The sequence below is a fragment of the Mauremys mutica genome, chromosome 3 (assembly GCF_020497125.1).
Source record: "Mauremys mutica isolate MM-2020 ecotype Southern chromosome 3, ASM2049712v1, whole genome shotgun sequence".
Classification (NCBI taxonomy): domain Eukaryota; kingdom Metazoa; phylum Chordata; order Testudines; family Geoemydidae; genus Mauremys; species Mauremys mutica.
This window is the reverse complement of record NC_059074.1, coordinates 91,343,156-91,364,554: the sequence shown is the minus strand read 5'-3', so window position 1 is coordinate 91,364,554 and position 21,399 is coordinate 91,343,156. Positions and strand designations below refer to the sequence as shown.

Genomic DNA, 21,399 nt, shown 5'->3' with positions numbered 1-21,399 from the left:
GAAAAAGTTCAGAGAAGGGCAACTAAAATGACTGGGGGTTTGAAACAGGTCCCATATGAGGAAAGATTAAAGAGGCTAGGACTTTTCAGCTTGGAAAAGAGGGGACTAAGGGGGGATACAATAGAGGTATAAACAATCATGAGTGGTGTGGAGAAAGTGAATAAGGAAAAGTTATTTACTTGTTCCCATAATATAAGAACTAGGAGCCACCAAATGAAATTAATGGGCAGCAGGTTTAAAACAAATAAAAGGAAGTTCTTCACACAGCGCATAGTCAACCTGTGGAACTCCTTGCCTGAGGAGGTTCTGAAGGCTAGGACTATAACAGGGTTTAAAAGAGAACTAGATACATTCATGGAGGTTAAGTCCATAAATGGCTATTAGCCAGGATGGGTCAGGAATGGTGTCCCTAGCCTCTGTTTGTCAGAGGGTGGAGATGGATGGCAGGAGAGATCACTCCTGTTAGATTACCTGTTAGATTCACTCCCTCTGGGACACCTGGCATTGGTCACTGTCGGTAGATAGGATACTGGGCTGACCTTTGCTCTGACCCAGGATGGCTGTTTTTATGTTCTATTCTTATGTTTTTAACATGGAGGGATAAATAGTGGGCTTGAAATAAATATCTAACTCAGCTACGGTAACCACAGTAGTTTTTTTAATTTAAGATCACTGTATTATTTAAAATAAGTAAAACAAAAGCAAAGTATGAGCACTGAAATTAATGGACTACTCATGTAACTAAGGCAAGCAAAATACTGTTTTGATGCATGTGATTCCAATGTATTAAATAACTTGAAAGTACAAATTCTTTTCCTGCAAATCCTTTTTGTTTAGTATGTGACTTTTCTCCATGTATTTCAAATGAAGTTACAATTAGATGTTTTCATTTCCTTTTTTGTGCACTTTCTCACAGACTATGTTAGCGCAGCCCTGGTAATAGTGTTGTGTCTGATGCCTTTGCAATCATAGATTACTGAAGGAGAATTACACACTGTTTTTGTGAAGATCTTACACTAGCAACTGTTTGGGGGATACAGGCTGTTTCTGTTTTAATTTTGCACCAGTTAATCATCCATCAACTGCCAACAGTATCCAAAACACAATAGAAGGCAAGGACTCTGCAATGAGCATCTTACAACAGAAGGCTCAGATCCTGCGAACACTTATGCAGATAGTAGTCCCATAGGGTAAATGGGTCTACTCTCATGCATAAAGTTCTTTTTCGTTTATGCCACTTTTTCTGGTGAGGGTCATGGCGGCAGCATGGAGAATAGGAAGGACCACACCTCCTTTTCCTCCACAACAGGTTCTAGCTCCTCGTGGGGGATTCTCCAGTGTTCACAAGCCAGCCGAGAGATATAATCCCTCCAGCGTGTTCTGGGTAGGCTTCGGGGCTTCCGCCCAGTGGGACGTGCCTAGTAGAGTTCCAATGGAAGTCTCCCAAGGGGCATCCTTACCAGGTGCCTGAACCACCTCACCTAGCTCCTCTAGATCCAGAGGATGTAACATCTCTACTCAGTGGCCATCCTATATAGCCGAGCTCCTCCCCCTATCTCAGCATAAGCCCAGCCACCCTGCAGAGAAAGCAATTGCAGGATGGGCAAAATCAAACAACAAAAAGAAGACACACAGTCAGTGATAGAGTTTATCTTTGGGCCTGATCATCCATCCCTTTAAGTCAACAGAAGCAGGATTAGGATTTAAGAGCAGAGCATTTAAAATTTTATTGGTGGATAACAGCATTCTTATCTTATGGGAAAGTAGTTGTGGGCTAAGTGAATGTTAGAGGAGAGATCTGACTGAAGAGTGGATAAGGGCCTAGTGCACTGGAACTGGAATGGAATTTCAGACAAAAGGGACGTATGGGGGGGTTGCTTTTTAATTTTAAAATGTAATAAGATTTAACTGTAAAGTATTCTAACTAGTTAAATATGTAAAGGGGAGAAAGAAGATGTTTACAAGCTAAATACAACACATCACAAATACTCAGATGAAAAGGAAAATTATGTTTAACAACTCCCATCAAACAAATAACAATAAAAAAAAAATACTTGTGGCCGTGTACCAGCTCCTGCAGCACAAAGAGGAGAAAACTGGGTTGCCTATCAGCCTGACCAGCTTTAGAGACCAAAATTCAGAAGACCTCAAGGTATCTGTCCAACAATGGGGATGGGGGACATGGGCCTAACTGAGCTTCAGTTAATTGGGAGTTTTATTTAAATGGAGCACCACTACAATTGCATTTTCTCCTTTATTTACTGGGATCTGTAGTTCTCACAGCTTGCCTGAAAAATAAGTAACTGCTGTCCCCATTGTTTGTGATTGTTTCCTCATCTGTACAAGAAACTTCCCTGAGCTCAAGCAAGATGGCTGTAGAAGTGCAAATTGAATTTGGATCTGCTAACAAGGTCTTTTTGGCATTGCTGACAGTGAAAAATCAAAAAACTTCTGTAGACAAAGTCTTCTTTTACAATACAAAATTAGTCTGATCAAAAGATCTCATTGTTATAGAGGGAAAAAAAGCTTTTCTAATTTTTGATATCCTCAAAGTAAGGTCATTATGGCCTTGTTACCGAAATATCGGGTCTGCCTAGCTGAGAGCCAATAACAGCCTAACAGGGATAAAGAAAAATGCTTTATTCTGCAGAAGAAAGGAGAGCTCTGTAGTAAATACAGAAAACTCTACTGCACACAAGTTTCACAAGCTTTTTATACACTTTCAGACAAAGACCATGTCGTGTTAACACTTCATTGGTGGGTGTCAAGCCCTGTAATACCGTTATCTGTTCAAGAAAGACTGGCTTGAAGCGGAATCTTTTCTGTCTCTGACTGCAAGCAGAAAAAATTAGTTACAAGGGTCAAGGTACAGTACGTGAAGCCTTTTGGAGGCTTCTGTCTCCACCTACTGGCCGTTTGCAAAACTATGAAAAGGCGGGGGGGGGGACTATAGCTTTCACAGTTCCCCCATTCGGACCTGAGAAGCCCAGATTATCAGGTCCGTTACGTAACTTACGATCAAGCTGAAGAGACAGGTATTGGGTTGTCTTATGGGCAGCAGAGCTTTTGGTCACAGTATTACACAGACATTTTGCACATTGAATCATTATCCAAATAACACATAGGAAAAACAGACAGAAAACAATCCATTTAACAATTGTACGGAAAAGACCAGTGAACCAAGACCCAAGGTCTGGGAGGAGGTCCTCAAAACTAAAAGTGTGATCAAGAGATACAGCATGAAATGCAACAGCAGCATTCTTAATAGCTTGTAAATCCTTTTCAATTAAGCCAGAGTGATTAACATAAAAACAACATTTTTCCCCAATGCGAGCACAAGCCCCCCCCCCATTACAGCATTCATAGCATCTAACACACGTCTATTTTGCAAAGCCACTTCTGCTACTTCATCAATCTCCCGTTGCAGCTTCTGGAATGCATCTATTGATGCATTGGCTGTTTTCTCAAGCTCTGCAGAAATATTTACAATATTCCAAGGCAACAACCTCTATTTTAATAGGAAGTCCTGAGTATTCCTTCTACATTGTATATAGTTTAAAGAAATTCTACCTCAGTTACTTTCCTAAATGGTCTCCATCTCTTAGGGCCTCACCTGCAGGGCCGGCTCCAGGCACCAGCTTATCAAACAGGTGCTTGGGATGGCAACTCTGGAGTGGAGCAGCACTTTCAGGTATTCGGCAGCAATTCGGTGGAGGGTCCCTCACTCCCACTCAGAGCTTTTGGGGGAGGGGGGGGGCTGCTTGGGGCGGCAAAACCCCTGGAGCCGGCCCTGCTCACCTGCACTACAGATTTAAAAAAACTGGAATTCCAAATCCTACAAATGTACATGCTTAACATTATTAGCATGAGTAGTTCCATTAAAAGCAATGACCTTGTTTAAGCATCTGCAGGATTGGGGCATAAGTTTTTAACCAAGTTGTAATACTGCTCCTTCACAAACAGTGTATGTAACATAAAACATGGACAGATAATTCCTAGTAGTGCAAGTATACTGCATTTTCACCCTGCTTGCCATAGAACATGAACATTATTATTGAGCTATATAATCATGTTCCCACACATTGGTGGTTTTAGTAGAAGTAACTATTTAATCATCCCCATCTGCAATACATCCTTATAAACAGCTGTGCAGTTTAGTGCACAGACCAATACATTTGACAGTTATTCCTGTATCTGAAGGAATCAAGCAAAGCTACATTGTTTAAAAATCCAACAAATTTTAACACAGTCAGAGCCCTAGAACAGTTGCACCCACCTTCCCTCACCCATCAAAGGACAATGTTTCAATTCCTATTCCCTCCCCAGCTCCCCCACCAACCTCATCCAGCCCACCTCCACCTCCACTCCAGTTAATGGCAGAGGGGAAGTCCATTACATTAGGGTGTGGAACTGCTGACTCAAGCAAACTGTGGTCATGCCAAAACCTAGGATTTAATATAGTTATTGTGGTAGCATAGAAGGTGCCTTGTAAGGAAAAGATAACAGTAGTCTTGAATGAATCCTTAGTTAGTTTGAAGTGGTTCAACAGCAGTAAGAGCAACACAGAGGTAGAGAGGAAAAAAAAGTTTGTTTTTAAAAAGTCCTCTACTGGGTTCCAGTTTTCTTATTCAGGCCTAATCTTAGTATTTATCTATCTACTAATTTATGTATGAGTGTAGGTGAGGCCATAAGAGACATGGCCCCTTGTACCCACAAATCAGCCAGTTAGATGGTACAGTGTTATACAGGGTACTCACAAAATCTGAGGGCACTTCTGAAAACCATGTTTCTTGTTTAAAGAATGGACCTTAAATCGCCTTTTGACGATCTGACTGGCAGACACACTTTGGCGGGTGAGCACATCTACTTCAAATAGTTCCAAACCTGCTAAAAGTGAAGGTTACTTGCTGTCGGGGACAAGTTTAAAACATCTCAAGCAGAACTGTTAAAATTCATTTAAAACAATATTAAAAAAAAAAAGCCCACATGTAATCCTGCTTCTTGTCCTCTATTCCTTTACGGAATATGATGAGTGTCCCCGCTGGACATCTCGTTCTTCCTTCAACCCCCGCCCCGGGTCTCCTCTTTTTATCCCAGCAGAACTGCTCAGATTATTTTTATTTCCACAACTGTCCAGATTACTACGATCCCTGTAATCGGAGGAGAGCCTGGCCGCCTGGCTTCTGGTGGCGGGGGAATTAACAGGGGTAAAGACACCGGCTGAAAGATCACCAGGGCACCGCGTGTTTACACAGACGGGGGGCGGGCAGAGGGAAGCGATGTGCATCGGGGGCTCAGCACCAACTCATCCCGCAGCCTCAGAAGAGCCCAGGGCCGCCCGAGAGGCCCAGCGCGGCTCCCCCTCCAGCTCCCGGGCTAGTAGCACAAACTGCTCCGTGGCAGAATTTCCTCTCTAGGCTGCAGCTTGTGCCACTACCCCGGCCCCTCACCGCCGCTCCTCGGGCCGCTCCCGGGCTCGCTCCGCCTGCTGGGGGAGGCTCGGTCCTTCTCACGCTGCGCCCAGCCACGTTTCCGGCTCGCTGGGCCCCTCTCGCCGGCAGCCGGCCCGGGCGCGGCGCGGAGGGGGCGGGACGGAGCCGCTTCTCCTGCCGGGTGAGGGTGGCCGCTCAGGGTCGCTGCCTCGGTGCAGCGCGGCGGCTGCTTGCGAGAGCCCGGCCCGGGAGGCGGCGGCGGCGGCAGGTAACCCCGGCGGGGTAGGGGAGCGCGGCGGGTGGGCGAGCGGCCCGCGGGGGTAGGAGCTGGAGCAGGAACCCTGGGCTCGGCCCCTCCCCCGCCGCGGGAGCTCCGGGGAGAAACTTTGCGAGCTCCCCGTTCCCCTGGGGCTGGCCCGGCGCCACGTGCCCCGCTCCGCGGCCCCGGCCCCGCAGGGCCCGGCGGGATTGGCTGCCCTGGCCCAGGGAGGTGGGGCTGGAGGGTTCCCGCGCCGCGGCAGCAGCCCTGTGCCCCCTGCCCCTGCCCGCGGCGGGGGAGACGCCGCTCGGGCCTCGCTGCCTCTTGGGCGCCTCTCTCACATGTAGGGGTGTGGGCGCTGCGCGGGCACAAAGGCAGGCCAGCCCCCGGGACGGGGGGCGTTGAGGCTGCCTCGCTTCTCCAGCCCCTTCTTTTAGATTTCCCTCGTAAAGAGAGTCACAGCTGGACAGGCCTGAGGGGGCTGGGGCACCGGACTCCCTAGTGATGGAAGGAGGGGGTTGCACACTGCGTCGCTTCTATAGGCTGAGCTCATTGCACGTACCAGGGGTTCCTTGTGTCCCTTCACTTCCCCCCTACAAGCTTCATGTGTGCCACCCTCCCTTCCCCCGCTATGTCATGGACTCCCTGCTCCCCCGCTTCACACTCCCCCCCCGGGCTCTGTGTGCCCCCTATTTCATCTTCCCTATATCAGTATCCCTCGTTTTTCTCCGATGCCAGGGTCTCCGTGTGCCCTCTATCCCCTCATTTGCCCTTTCCCCCTATGTCAGTGGCTCTGTGTGTGCTCCCATTCCCTCTCATGCCAGGACCCTTCATTCCTCCTCCCATAGCAGGGGCTCTGTGTGCACTCCCTATTCCCCCATTCTGATTGGATATGGCATTCCAAAGTTATCACTTTACACACTAACAGAGAAATGCCATCATGCTGAATGGAGGACCTCACTACACTCAGCCAATCAAAGAACACATTTATGTTACATATATTCTGTCCATTAGGAAGTTTAGAAATAGGAACATCACAGGAACCACAGAGCACTTGGTCTTCACAAAAAAAAGTTTTGATTAGTTAGTTTGTTTGTTGCCCAAAAGTCATTTATACTCAAGCAAACAAAAACTCACTGATATTTGTTCCATTCACACTGACTCAGAGGAAAACATTCCAAGCTCTAAACTTCATAGATGGGAAACTTGAGTGAGAGAAGGTTCCTGCTTCTTTGCAAGTTGCTGCTATAACAGGTTTATTATGTAATTATAGTTTATTATTATTTATATGTCAGTAGCACCCAGAATGTGTTAGGCATTATCTACAAATGTAGGGAAGACAAATATAGTCGCAGCCCTGAGGAGCTCAATCCTGCAAATGTGCCCATGCTTGACTTTATGCATGTGAACAGTCCCATTGCAGTTAAGTTTGTAAAAGGCCCAAGAGCTCGTGAGAGGCACTTAATAGCAATTGAAATAAATATCTTAAATTTTTATTGATGTCAATGAGGGTTTTCAGTGAGTAAGTTTTGTGTGAACTAAGATCCTTAGCCAAAGATAATATACATGCTTGCCATATGGTACTTTTCATTCATAATTTTCAAAACACTTAGCAAACTATCACAGTTTAACAAATTTTTGTCAGGGTACTTAGTGTAAAATAGTTTACATTATTCACTTGTGACCCTAACAAAAATATTCTTTAAAAAATAGTTTTTTAGTTTTTTGAGATCTTTAATTGTTTTTTCCCTTTTACAGTTATAGATTCAATATGCTATTAAATGCTGACCAAGTAAACCTAATTGGACAAGTGTTTGAATCCTATGTTTTGGAACATCACAGGAATGACATCTTGCATATCTTAAGGGAAAGAGATGATGAGGGACACTACCCAGTCATTGTTGATGCCCTTACCCTTTTTGAGACCAACATGGAAATTGGAGAATATTTCAATGCATTTCCAAATGAAGTGCTCCCTATTTTTGATAGTGCATTGCGCAGGGCAGCCATGACAGCTCTGCAATCTGCTTCCCAGACTCATGATTTTAGCATTAAGCAGAATCTTCATGCCAGAATATCAGGTGAGTCATTGAGGTGTATGTAATTCCATGAGATGTTGTGGATTAATGTTTTATTGACAAAGGGTAGTAGTCACAAGAGAATTGGGTGCCACCTAACCCTATAGGCACCTAAAGTTCCTAAAGACTGAACAATCCATGGGTTAGGGCACCTGGGAGGTCAGAGACCCAGGTTCCATTCTCCCTGCTTCCAATCAGGCAGAGCAGGGATTTGAACCTAGGTCCATACATCCTGGGTGAGTGCCATAACCAATGGGCCAAAGATCATAAGGGGGCATCAGCACTACTTGCTCTTCCTCAGTTTTTCCTGAAAAAGGATGTAGGTGCCTAACTCCAGGAGAGGGTTCCCAGCTGTGGATCCCCAGCAGAGATGATGCCTCCCTCTGGCCAAGAGTTAGGCACCTAATTCCCTTTAAGGGGTGCAACTTAGGCTACATCAATATAACTCTCCCTATATATTATATAAAGAGCCCTTGGCACCTAATTCAGGATTTTGAATTCCACTGGGCAACAGAGCAATGTAATGCTGAGCATTGCAGTGCCTTAATCTTCCTTGTACATCCCACCTTAAAAGTTCCAGTGTACTCTATTTACCAGGAACTAGTGCAGTGCCTGGTGGGAGAAATTACTGTCCTCTGTGTTTTTATTTTTGCAATTTTGGTATGTAAGGAACAATAAGGAGTTTAAGTATATTAGAAACAAACGAAATCCTAGCAACGAAATAAACCTATACTAGATGCAGATGGCAAAATTGTTAATGATGCAGAAAAGGCAGACATGTTCAATAAATATTTCTGTTCTGTATTTGAAAAGAAGCAGGATGTGCTTTGTTCAAAGGAGAATGATAAATACTTTCCAGACCACTAGTAAGTATGGAGGATGTTAAACAACATCTTCTAGGGATAAACATTTTTAAAGGAGCAGGCCTGGATAGCTTGCATCAAGAGACCTAAAAGATCTGGCTGGGGAGATCTCTTGCCTGCTGATGTTCATCTTTAATAATTCTTGGAATACCAGGGTAATTCCAAAAGACTAGAAGAGTACTAATGTTGTGCCAATATTCAAAAAACTTAAGTGGGATGACCTGGAGAACTATAGGCTGGTTAGCCTGACAACAATCCGGGGGGAAATAATGGAAAAGCTGAAATGGGATATTGTTAAAAAATTAAAAGCTAAGAATATAATTAATGCCAGTTAACATGATTTTACGGAAAATAGTCTTGTCAAACAAACCTGATTTCATTCTTGGATGAGATTACTCGTTTGATTGATAAAGGTAACTACATAGTTGTATCAGAGGGGTAGCCGTGTTAGTCTGTATCTGTAAAAAGCAACAGTGTCTTGTGGCACCTTGTAGACTAACAGATGTATTGGAGCATGAGCTTTCACTTTATATTTCTGTAAGGTGATTGACTTAATATTTATGACATTCTGATTAAAAATTAGCACTGTAAAATGTCAATAGAACACAGTTAAATGATTATGAACTGGCTAATTGACAGATCTCAGTAGTTGTTAATGGGGAAATATCATTGAATGGAGGTGTTTCTAATGAGCTTCTGTAGGGATCAATATGAGGCTTGACAAGGTTTGACATTTTCATCAATGATCTGTAAATAAACATAAAATCATTGCTGATAAAATTTGCAGATGACAGAAAGATTGATAGGATGGTGAATAATGGTGGGAACAGGGCAGTGCAGAGTGATCCGTATGCTGAGCCCATTCAAACAAAATGCATTTTAATACAGCCAAAGTTACACATCTCCGAACAAGGAATACAGGCCATAACTACAGTGTTGGGGATTGTATCTGAAAAGGATTTAGTGGACTTACTGAACATGAGCTCCCGGTTTGATGCTGTGGCAAAAAGGGCTAATGCAATCCTTGGATGTGTAAACAGAGAAATAGCGAGTAGGAATCGGGAGGTGATTTTGGCTCCATATATGAAAATGGTGCAACTGATATTGGAACACTCTCTACAGTTCTGGTGTCCACATTTTAAAAATGATGTTGAAAAACTGGAGAAGGGTGTAGAAAAGAGCCACAACAATTATGTGAGGGCTGGAGAAAATGCCTAGCAGTGAGTAACTTAAAGAGTTTGTTCTGTTTAGTGTAGATACAAAAAGCTTGAGAGATGACTTAATTATGGTGTGTAAGTTCCTTCACGGGGAGAAAACACTAGGTACTAAAGGGTTCTTTAACAGAGAAAGGAATAACAAGAATCAGTAGCTGGAAGCTGAAGCCAGACAAATTCAAATTGGAAATAATTTTTTACTAGTGAGGGTAATTAACCATTGGAGCAAACAATCAATGGAATTGGTGAATTCTCCATCTCCTGATGTCTTCAGATCAAGAGTGGACACCTTTCTGGAAGATATGCCTTAGCCAAACACAAGTTATGCTTTAGTCAAACATAAGTTATTGGAAAACTGCTATTTGTCTAAGAAAAGCAGAAAATGTAGCCCTCATTAACAAAGCCAAAGAAACCCCCAACACAATTTGCAACAAACCAGTGCTGCCTCTATAAAGCCCTGCATGAGAGAACAGAAAATTTTCACGAGATAAAAGGCTTGGTTACAATTAAAGGAGCATTATTTGAAATTTTCAAGACCATTGCAGAGGAAAGAGTTGTTATAATTACAGTTTTTTATTTGTATTACAGTTATAATATTAAATTTGATTTAGGTACAATTATATTAATACATAAAAATCTCTTAGAAAAAAATTACATTACTTGAACTACTGTATTATAAAGACAAATGTACTGTATCAAATCCAATATTATCTACAACAGCTAGTAAAATGGAGGTGGGGATGGAAACTGAGGAAAAGATGAGGGTGAATGATAATCTAAGGTCTTAATGTGTGGAGCTCATTGCAGGATCAGGGGTTAAACCAAAACTTGTGTATTTATTTGTAGTACTGGGACAGGCGAGTCTAGGCCGACCCAGAATTAAAGGCCTGCCCCCTCAACTGAAAGTGAGGAACCACTAAGTCCAGGCTGAAATTGATTGCTGGGAACAACAAAGGAGAAAACAGAACAGGAATGAGGATAAAGGTTGAAAATCAGTGTTCCAGAGAGGGACACAAAGCATAGAGCCCTGAACAGCACTCATGGCTACTGTTCCTCGAAGGCGTCCGAGGAGTCAGTGGACGCTGCCCAGAGGAGCTGTGCCCAGAGGCAAGAGCAGACAAGGGACTAGTAATATACCCTACAGTTGCAGAGCACCCTCCTGTCTAGTAACGTCCTCCTGGTATGATGGATGGCCATCTTGGCCAGTGCCAGGAGGAAGTTGACAAGAAGACAGACGGGGTATGCAAACAGCAGGGAGGTGCAGGGAAAAGTGCAACCAGAACCTCAGTAGGAGTTTCTGGAGGCGCCAGAAGAGGGGCTGCAACCTGATGCACTCTGTGTAGATGTGCACCAGAGTCTCCCTCTTGCCGCAGAAGGGACGGATATTTGGGGAGTGTGTGAACTGTGCCAAGTACATGCCCAGGGTCGTGGCTCCATGGAGGAGCTTCCAACTAATATCCCCAGTGGGTCGTAGAACCAGAGTGGAGTACAGACTGGCTTGCCAGAGTTCCTTTCCCTCCACAAGCAGCAACAGGTCTTGCCATTTGGTGAGGAGGGAGACACAAGGGTGAGGATGTGGATGGTATGAAGAATGAGTGTGTACAGATGTTTTCTGGGCATGTCTTGGAGGCAAACTGACTAAATGTCATTCAGGCAACTCAGGTGGCCTTAGGGGTGACTGGGGAAGCTCGCAGGCTCGATGATGAGTTCTGGAGGGCCAGGAGCAAGGGGTGAGCAGGGAGCACCATCCTGCAGGACCTTCTTGAGGAAAGTGAGAGAAGCAAGAGGCAAAGTTGTCGTCGTCTACTGCAACATATGACAGTGGACACACAGGGTGGGCAGCCCCACCTGCTGGCCAAGTACTGCAAGGTCCACCCAGTCCTTCAGATCATTGTCCAGAAAGTCTCTGATTCTGGTGTCACCAGCCAGGACTGTCCTCTGACACCAATCAAGACTCCATCCCCTGCACACTTAGATGGGGGTTATGTAGCAGGGGTTCTGTGAGCAGGTCCTCCACCTCAGTGGCCACTATGGACCTGGTTGCTCACACTAGCTTCCAGGTCGTAAGGAGGTCCTGGTAAAAGACTGGCAGCTCAGAGAGGTCTCATGGGAGAAAGGTACATGCCCAGATAGAGCAGCGGACCCACACCCCACTAGATGACATGGTGCATGGGTGAAAGGGAGACTGCCTGCCACCTGTCCTCAACTATCAGACCAGAGCTCCATGATGCTGGAGGAATGGGCCCAGCAAGATGTGAAATCAAGAAATGTAATTGCGATCCAACTGGGAGTGGCACAGTTGAATGTCCTCCACCTAGACATAAGTGAAGGTGGTGGAGTTGTCCGGGTGATAGTCTAACCAGGGAGTGATGGTTGATAATGTCCCTGAGAACGTCCATGGTGGCCTGGCACTTCTGTATCCTGAGGTGGTCCTGTGCTTCCAGGGTAGTGTTAAAATTCATGCCCAGGATCAGGCAGTTATGAGGATCCAGAGTGCTGAGAAAGGCAGATGCCTGCTGATAGAACTGCACTGGCTCTGGTCCTGTTATGGGGGATAGATGTTAACCAGGAAAAACCTGTGTAGGGGTCAGGAAATTCCATGAGTATGCACTTAGTTTCAGATGCATTCTTTCATTGGTGTGGGGAAGCATTGTTTGCACCTCAGCCCTTTATGAAAGTAGCAGGGTGTACAGCAGAGAGTGGTTAGCTCTTCATCCCTCTCTAGCCCTTCAGCAGCATGGCTGTTGCAGATGCTTTAGTACAATTCTGGGACATGGTTAAAAGATGGTTGGGGCTAGTATACCCTACAAGACAGAGTTATATTTTAATCAATTTGGGGGTAGTTTATCTGCATTGTAATTCCTCTGACACTATTGATTTTTGTAGTACAGATTTTTGTAGTGCTGCTCGCCAGGGGCGGCTCCAGGCCCCAGCACGCCAAGCGCGTGCTTGGGGCGGCAAGCCGCGGGGGGGGCGCTCTGCCGGCGCTGTGAGGGCGGCAGGCAGGCTGCCCTTGGCGGCTTGCCTGCAGAGGGTCTGCTGGTCCTGCGGCTTCGGAGAACAGAGCGCCCCCCATGGCTTGCTGCCCCGTGCTTGGGGCGGCAAAATTCCTAGAGCCGCCCCTGCTGCTCGCTTTAAAAGCAGAATATATTGTTGGAAGAAATCAGTAATAAAAGAACATTTCATCCTTTTTGTCACAATGTACTGTCCTTTCTATTGACACTAAATTTGTTGTCAAGATGTTGATAATGAAAGCAATGCCATGCATGATTACTTGAAGTTGGTTACTCCTATAAGCCAGGAGTTAGTGGTTTCCTATGTTGGCCAAGTGTGATTGCAGCTTTTCCAAAAGTTACTAAAATATTAGTATTGTGCCTGGAGAACTCCTGGCCTTTGAGCTAAGGATTTCAGTTTCCCATTACACAGAGTTATATCAGGCCTGAGATGCTTATGATAGTTTCCAAGAAGTTATCACTGATATAAATATATACTGTACTAAAATCCATTAATTTCTTAATATAAGATTTTGAATGTTGACTTTATTTCATTAGTTAATAAAAAATTGCTGAAGCATTTATCAGATGTTAGTAGTATCAGACAGAGTTGATGTTTATTAATTAAAATGTTGTTATGTAGACCTATGTCCCTGGATTAGTTTGGGACTATTTAGAAAAGCTGGACGAGCACAAGTCCATGGGGCCAGATGCGCTGCATCCGAGGGTGCTAAAGGAGTTGGCCAATGAGATTGCAGAGCCATTGGCCAATATCTTTGAAAAATCATGGTGATCGGGGGAGGTCCTGGATGACTGGAAAAAAGCTAATGTAGTGCCCATCTTTAAAAAAGGGAAGAAGGAAGATCCAGGGAACTACAGGCCACTCAGTCTCACCTCAGTCCCAGGAAAAATCATGGAACAGGTCCTCAAGGAATCAATTCTGAACCACTTAAAGGAGGGGAAAGTGATCAGGAACAGTCAGCATGGATTCACCAAGGGCAAGTCATGCCTGACTAACCTAATTGCCTTCTATGACGAGATAACCGGCTCTGTGGATGAGGGGAAAGCAGTGGATGTGCTATTTCTGGACTTTAGCAAAGCTTTTGATACAGCCTCCCACAGTATTCTTGCCAGAAAGTTAAAGAAGTCTGGGCTGGATGAATGGACGGTAAGATGGATAGAAAACTGGCTAGATGGTCGGGCTCAACGGGTAGTGATCAATGGTTCCATGTCTAGTTGGCAGCCGGTATCAAGTGGAGTGCCCCAAGGGTCGGTGCTGGGGCCGGTTTTGTTCAATATCTTCATTAACGATCTGGAGGATGGTGTGGACTGCACCCTTAGCAAGTTTGCAGATGACACTAAACTGTGAGGAGTGGTTGATACGCTGGAGGGTAGGGATAGGATACAGAGTGACCTAGACAAATTAGAGGACTGGGCCAAAAGAAATATGATGAGGTTCAACAAGGACAAGTGCAGAGTCCTGCATTTAGGACGGAAGAATCCCATGCACTGCTATAGACTAGGGACCGAATGGCTGGGCAGTAGTTCTGCAGAAAGGGACCTAGGGGTTACGGTGGACGAAAAGCTGAATATGAGTCAACAGTGTGCCCTTGTTGCCAAGAAGGCTAATGGCATTTTGGGTTGTATAAGTAGGGGCATTTCCAGCAGATCGAGGGATGTGATCATTCCCCTCTATTCAGCACTGGTGAGGCCTCATTTGGAGTACTGTGTCCAGTTTTGGGCCCCACACTACAAGAAGGATGTGGATAAATTGGAGAGACTCCAGCAGAGGGCAACAAAAATGATTAGGGGGCTGGAGCACATGACTTACGAGGAGAGGCTGAGAGAACTGAGATTGTTTAGCCTGCAGAAGAGAAGAATGAGGGGGGATTTGATAGCTGCTTTCAACTACCTGAAAGGGGGTTCCAAAGAGGATGGATCTAGACTGTTCTCAGTGGTACCTGATGACAGAACAAGGAGTAATGGTCTCAAGTTGCAGTGGGGGAGGTTTAGGTTGGACATTAGGAAAAACTTTTTCACTAGTAGGGTGGTGAAGCACTGGAATGGGTTACCTAGGGAGGTGGTGGAATCTCCTTCCTTAGAGGTTTTTAAGGTCAGGCTTGACAAAGCCCTGGCTGGAATGATTTAGTTGGGTTTGGTCCTGCTTTGAGCAGGGGGTTGGACTAGATGACCTCCTGAGGTCCCTTCCAACCCTGAGATTCTATGATTCTATGATTTTGATGGTATATGTTTACTTAATCTTTCAATAGTGTCAGGTTAAAAGAATCAGTTATACAATATACAATATCTGCTGTTTCACCCCACTAAACCTTGTTTCAAAAAATTATCATCAGTAGACATATGTACATTCAGGAATATAATCTGAATTGTGATTCTGTCTTTCATAATCCTATTTTGTGTGTTCTTCTAGCAAAAAATAAAACAATTTGCCACCCATTTTACAATTTATGCAGACTTTATGCAGCTATTAATTTTGTGATATAAAAGGGATGCATGACCTCTTCTTTCTTACTAGTTCAAAATCATTAAATGTGATGTAGCTTCCTTTTTCTAAACCAATTTTCTGATTGCATTTGCACACCTCCTTGCTTTATAATGAGCATCTTTTTTTTTAATCGTAGTGTTATGGGGTTATAGATTAAGCTACCAAAGAAGTAGCAGGCGCTATAGGAGTCAAATACTTTTCTGATAGACCATACCTACAGAAAGGCTGATTATTGCTGCAGGAATAAAAAGTATAAGCTACATGGATTAAAGGTTCTTTCAGCATAATTTCCTAAAGATGCTGTCTTCCCTTAAATGGGCATAAAAGACTAGAAACTTTTTGATTTGTGGAGTTTCTCATCATTCTTCCAAGGTGGGTCAGTAGGGCATTGCCTTCCTCCCACTATGGAAGGAGCAGGGGGAACAGCCCTGAACACAGTAGAGAATATAGTCTCTCATTTAACCAAAGAAAAAAATGTTCTTGACTAGGAAAAGGATGTCTGGGAATCCAAAACTGGGTGAAAGCCTCTTTCTCCCTTGGGTGGGGAAGGGGGTGAGAGCAACCTTGGTATATGCACTGGTTAGGGTCAGGTTGGGTGAGAGAAGCTGCACTCAGCTGCACAGATCCCCTCTGCTTTAGGGGGAATTAAAAGATAAACTTGTCTACCTGAAGTTTTGTATTATGCAAATATGAATGCATAAGATTTCCTTTCACTGCAAATCTGTTCATGGATGAGGGAGTTTTTGTTTAACTACCATTAGCCTACCAGTGCGTGCTCAGTAGCAAAGCATTTATGTAAATCTCAACCTATAATGTTATTACTAATGTACTAAAACCTACTCAAGGACACATGTACACCTCAGGCAAAGAGTTTGGGAAACAAAGTAAAATGAGTGGATTGGAGTCTCTGTATTGCTCAAAATACATTAATTTCCTTCCAAATCTAGTCTCTCTCTCTCTGCTCTGCTGATGCTCACTCAGACAGTCATGCCACAAAGATGTTCAGTAGCCAACTGAAGTGCTACAGCTTTCTCCCTGGTGTCAGGTGTGCTATGCTTTATGAAGGTCATAGAGTTCACGCTTGTTACTGGAAAAAATTATGCTAAAGGCAAAATTAAAAGGAAATACATTGTTCTCCAGTGTTCCAAGGGAGCAGGGATGGGAAATTCTGTCACAGTTACACGTAATTACTCACTTTACTATGTAATATTAAAGGAAATAGTAACTTCGTAGGAGGCAGCTATTCGTGTTATCACATATCAAGTATTATAAAGTGCATTTATTTTTGAAAAGGAGTTGTAGGCTGTTGAGGTACATTAATCTTCCTAGCTAAGGGCTTTGTCCTGCATGGTTCTAAATGCCTTATGGCCAATAGAATGGAGGGTTCAGCATTGACTCTTAGGTCTGGTCCACACTAAGAAGCGGGGTCGAACTAGGGTACGCAAATTCAGCTACGTGAATAGCGTAGCTGAATTCGAAGTACCCTAGTTCGAACTACTCACCCGTCCAGACGCCGCAGAATCGAAGTCCGTGGCTCCAAGGTCGACTCCGCCACCGCCTTTTACAGTGGTGGAGTACCGGAGTCGACCGCGGTGCTTCCGGAGTTCGAACTATCGCGTCCAGATTAGACGCGATAGTTCGAACTCCGAGAAGTCGAACTCACCGCGTCGACCCGGCTCTTAAGTGTAGACTAGCCCTTAGGGTAGAACTAGAGCAGGGGAAGTACTGCAAACAATGTACTATGACTATTTGTTTGAACTTATAAGTGAACATGCTTCAGTTGTGTTCATAACTCCTTTGTATTTGTTTTCTGTCAACTTTCCTGAAAGTGAGTTTTACTAATATTGATCCTAGAGGAAAGACTTTTAAGGTCAGATGCTCACAGAATGTGAATTTTAAAGTTTGTTATCTTGGGGATTCACACCAGATTATGAGTTATGCTTGTTTAACCAGGGAAACAATACCATATGATTTATATGGCTGATTGCAGATAAATAGCAAGTCATAGAAGGTGGTAAATGAAAGTCGTAGAGTAAATGAAACTCACTAAAAGGTCATCAAATAATTTCAGTTAATAAATTCATTTGAGAAAAATCCCTGAACAGGAGAAGGCAAAAACTCTCAAATCAGTCACAATAAATTACTGCTTAGCTTTTGGTCAGAATAGGATTGTAATGCTGTTATATTTTCTCTCCATGTTAATTCTCTTATGTGTTTTGATATTTGTGACTAGTATGTTAGATTAATGAAATGGCCATGGATGCTATTCACATCTGTCTTTCTCTCCTTTTCCAGTTGAGAAAACATCTTTGTACCATACACTGCTAGTGAAGATACATTTCATGTTTATAAACTTAGACTTGCGGTCTTAATAATGTATGTATTTTCATTTAACAGGTTTGCCTGTTTGCCCTGAGCTAACCAGAGAACGTATCCCTAAAACCAGAGATGTGGGTCACTTTTTATCTGTTACTGGAACTGTTATTCGTACCAGTCTAGTGAAAGTCCTGGAGTTTGAACGGGATTACATGTGTAACAAGTGCAAGCACGTTTTCGTGGTCAAAGCTGATTTTGAGCAGTACTATGCTTTCTTCCGTCCATCAACCTGCCCTAATGAAGAAGGCTGCAATTCATCTAAATTCACTTGTCTCTCAGGAACATCCTCTGTTCCCACCAGCTGCAGAGACTATCAAGAAATCAAAATTCAGGAACAGGTAAAAAAAAAAAATAGAGGGAAGAGGAGGAATAAAATAAATGAATCGTGGAAAAATAAATTACTCTAGTAAAAGTATTACGGCCTTCGTTGCTAGGGTAAGCAAGTGAAATCCCAATAGAGTTATACCTGTTTATTAATTGTTCCCTTGTAACTAGTAAAAGATTTGTTAACATGCTATTCTAAGTGGGGAAAAGCTGTATAAACCCTCTACAGTTATTTAGAACAATTGCCCAGGTGAAAGGAAAGCTGCCGGACGCCTTTATCCTGCAATTCCAAAACTTCAAGATAAAGAACTAGAAAGATGAATATCCGCAGAAACACCCCTGCAAGTGTATTCCATTTGCTATATGACTATATTATTTGAAGTCATTTTTATGCATCATTAGAAATACGGACAGCCAATGCCTGGATTAAATTAGGGTGTTCATAAATTAGGGTGTTCATAAGTGTGTGTAGTCCATCAGTTGAACGATGACATTTTCGTGCTCTTTCTTGCTGTGGATTCTGGAGTGACTCTAAAGTCCAAACCGTAACACGCATGCTCGTGAGCAGATCGGGCAGGCAAAGTAATTGGTGAGCGTCTTGATAGCTATAGCAGTAGTATGATGCATTTCCCTTGCAGCTAACAATTGGTTATTTCTGTCCTCTTCAAAGGCTTGGTAAGCTCTGAGTGTTGTGTGCTGCCGGGCTGATCTATTTAAAGCAGCCTTCTCAAGATCATCCAGTTTTATTGCACCAAAGTGTATGCTCTTGTAGTGCTTTCTGGGGCAGCCTTGATTCCAATGTCCTTGTGCTGATTCTCCATAGAAAAATTTTCTGGGGAGTCGATACTCAGGCATCCTAATGACGTGTCCAACTCAACATGTTGGGCTTTTATCAGCATGGCCTCGATGCTTATGGCATTTTACTTTTGTAGAACCTCCAGGTTGGTCATTTTGTCCTGCCAGCGGATCCCCATAATGGCACTCAGACACTGCATATGGAAGGCCTCTGGCTGTTTGATATGCCATTTGTATGGTGCCCAGGTCTCACAGCCGTAGAGGAGAGATGTGAGCACAAAAGCATTATAAAGTTTTATTTTTGTTGAGAGGATTATGTTGTGGGATTTCAGGACTTTGTTACGTAACTTTCCTAATGACTGAGAAGCTTTCTGTATCCTGTTCATGATCGCTTTGTCAAGAGATCCATCATGGGAGATGTTGCTGCCAAGACAGGTAAAACTGTCAACGTGCTTTAGTTGGATTCCACTAATAGATATGCTAGGGGATATGGCATGGAGTGGTGAAGATGATTGGTGCAACACCACATTTTTCTCCAGGTTGATTGTGAGGCCAAACAATTTTGATGCTTCAGCAAAGCAATCTGTGATGCACTGGAGATCTTCCCCTGTGTGTGCTAGGAGGGCACAATCGTCGGAAAAGAGTGCTTCTCTTATTAGTAGTTCTGTTACTTTTGGTTTTGCTTTAAGCCTTGTAAGATTGAAGACTGAGCTGTTATGTCTGTATCTGATGTATATGCCTCTGTTGAGCCCATCTGTAGCATGGTTGAGAACTTGGGTGAAGAAGAGGTTGAACAATACAAGGGCAAGGATACAGCCTTGTTTGACTCCATATGAAATGGGAAAGGAGTCAATGAGATCTCCATTAAAAAGTACCTGACCTTGCAGGAAATAAACGAATGATCTTTACCAGTTTTGGTGGGCAACCAAGTTTGCTGAGGATAATCTCTGTTGACAGTATCAAATGCTTTTGTCAGATCAATGAAAACACTGAACAGATTCATGTTTTGTTCAATGCATTTTTCTTGTGTTTGCCTGATACTGAAAATCATGTCTATGGTGCTATGATCAGGTCTGAATCTGCACTGAGTCTCAGGTAGTTTGGCTTCTGAGACAGATGAAATCAGTTGGTTCAGGAGGACACAAGCAAAGATTTTTCCAGCGACAGATAGATTCGTAGATTCATAGATTGTAGGACTGGAAGGGACCTCGAGAGGTCATCGAGTCCCGTCCCCTGCCCTCATGGCAGGACCAAATACTGTCTAGACCATCCCCGATAGACATTGTCGCAACCCTAAACTCATGCTCAAACATGGCGTCTGTATGGCCAATTGTCGGTCAAAAGGTCACATTGGTACCTTGTGCAACACCGTAGTGCGGTGTGCAACATTATAGTGCCATGTGCCTATTCCCGAACCTTCTGTCTGGTCAATTGTGCGTCAAGTTGGTGCCATGTGCTACAATACTAGCGTGTTGTGTGCAAAAGAGTAGTGTGCCGGGTGCAGCTCCTGTTGACGTAGAGGGCTCCAGCTCGGAACCTGGAGGGTGAAGGAGCTAGGGACCAATTAGACGCTGGCACGAGTAAGAGTCTTCGAATAAAACTGTATCTCGTGCCAAAAACGGCAGGAGTGTCCGTGTGTTAGCTGGAAGGCCTGATCACCCTTTCAGCCAGGATCTCCTCCGGATTTTGCCGGCTCGTGTCGTGTCGTGTTAGGATTACTTCCCCTCAATTTGTCATGCACTCTGTGTCTGTACTGCTGGTCAGCTGCGCCTGCAGTGTGGTATGTGCATTTTAATTTCTGTAAACACTTTGTTTGCTTAGCCTCTTCCTTTTTTTTTCTTCTTTCTCCCTTATTTGGTGCAAAGTTGTGTATACAGTATAGGAGAATCAAATTGTTGTATTGATTACTGTTGTGGTTAGTTGGTGTATTTCACAACATTCGGTTAATGCATGCACAGTTTACTCAGTTTGCGTGTCTATTTTGGATTTTAGTAAGCGGTTAATCATAGGTCATTTAGTTCTTGTTGTTAGATGTAAATAGACTGTTTTCAAGTAGTGTGTGGTTTATCTTGATAGTATTTCTGATTGATAAATTACCTCCCCCCGGCCCAAGTTGTAACTTATCCCTTGTTAATAAAAGGCCACATGGTTTGAAATTTCAATCTGTCACATTTTGATTTTCCTCTCTCAATTAAATATTTACTCGAACCTGCGCTTGTCTCGGACAGACATTTATCTAACCTACTCTTAAATATCTCCAGAGATGGAGATTCTGCAACCTCCCTAGGCAATTTATTCCAGTGTTTAACCACCCTGACATTTAGGAACTTTTTCCTAATGTTCAACCTAAACCTCCCTTGCTGCAGTTTAAGCCCATTGCTTCTTGTGCTATCCTTAGAGGCTAAGATGAACAAGTTTTCTCCCTCCTTCTTATGACACTCTTTTAGATACCTGAAAACTGCTATCATGTCCCCTCTGTCTTCTCTTTTCCAAACTAAACAAACCCCAATTCTTTCAGCCTGCCTTCATAGGTCATGCTCTCTAGATCTTTAATCATTC

General features: G+C 43.7%; 1 protein-coding gene across 4 annotated transcripts in view; it reads left to right on the top strand.

Annotated features, from left to right (window-relative positions):
• Positions 1–5,588: 5,588 nt before the first annotated feature.
• Positions 5,589–21,399, top strand: part of MCM9 (minichromosome maintenance 9 homologous recombination repair factor) — a 74,949-nt gene continuing 59,138 nt past the window's right edge. For 3 of the 4 annotated variants that reach the window (XM_045010548.1, XM_045010551.1, XM_045010552.1), the window contains exons 1-3: positions 5,589–5,700; positions 7,450–7,772; positions 17,743–18,059. In XM_045010548.1, coding sequence (XP_044866483.1) covers positions 7,463–7,772; positions 17,743–18,059 — 627 coding nt within the window. In that variant the 5' untranslated portion in view covers positions 5,589–5,700; positions 7,450–7,462. Of the gene's footprint in view, positions 5,701–6,941; positions 6,955–7,449; positions 7,773–17,742; positions 18,060–21,399 lie in introns of those variants that run through there. The other variant, XM_045010550.1, reaches the window with a different exon arrangement.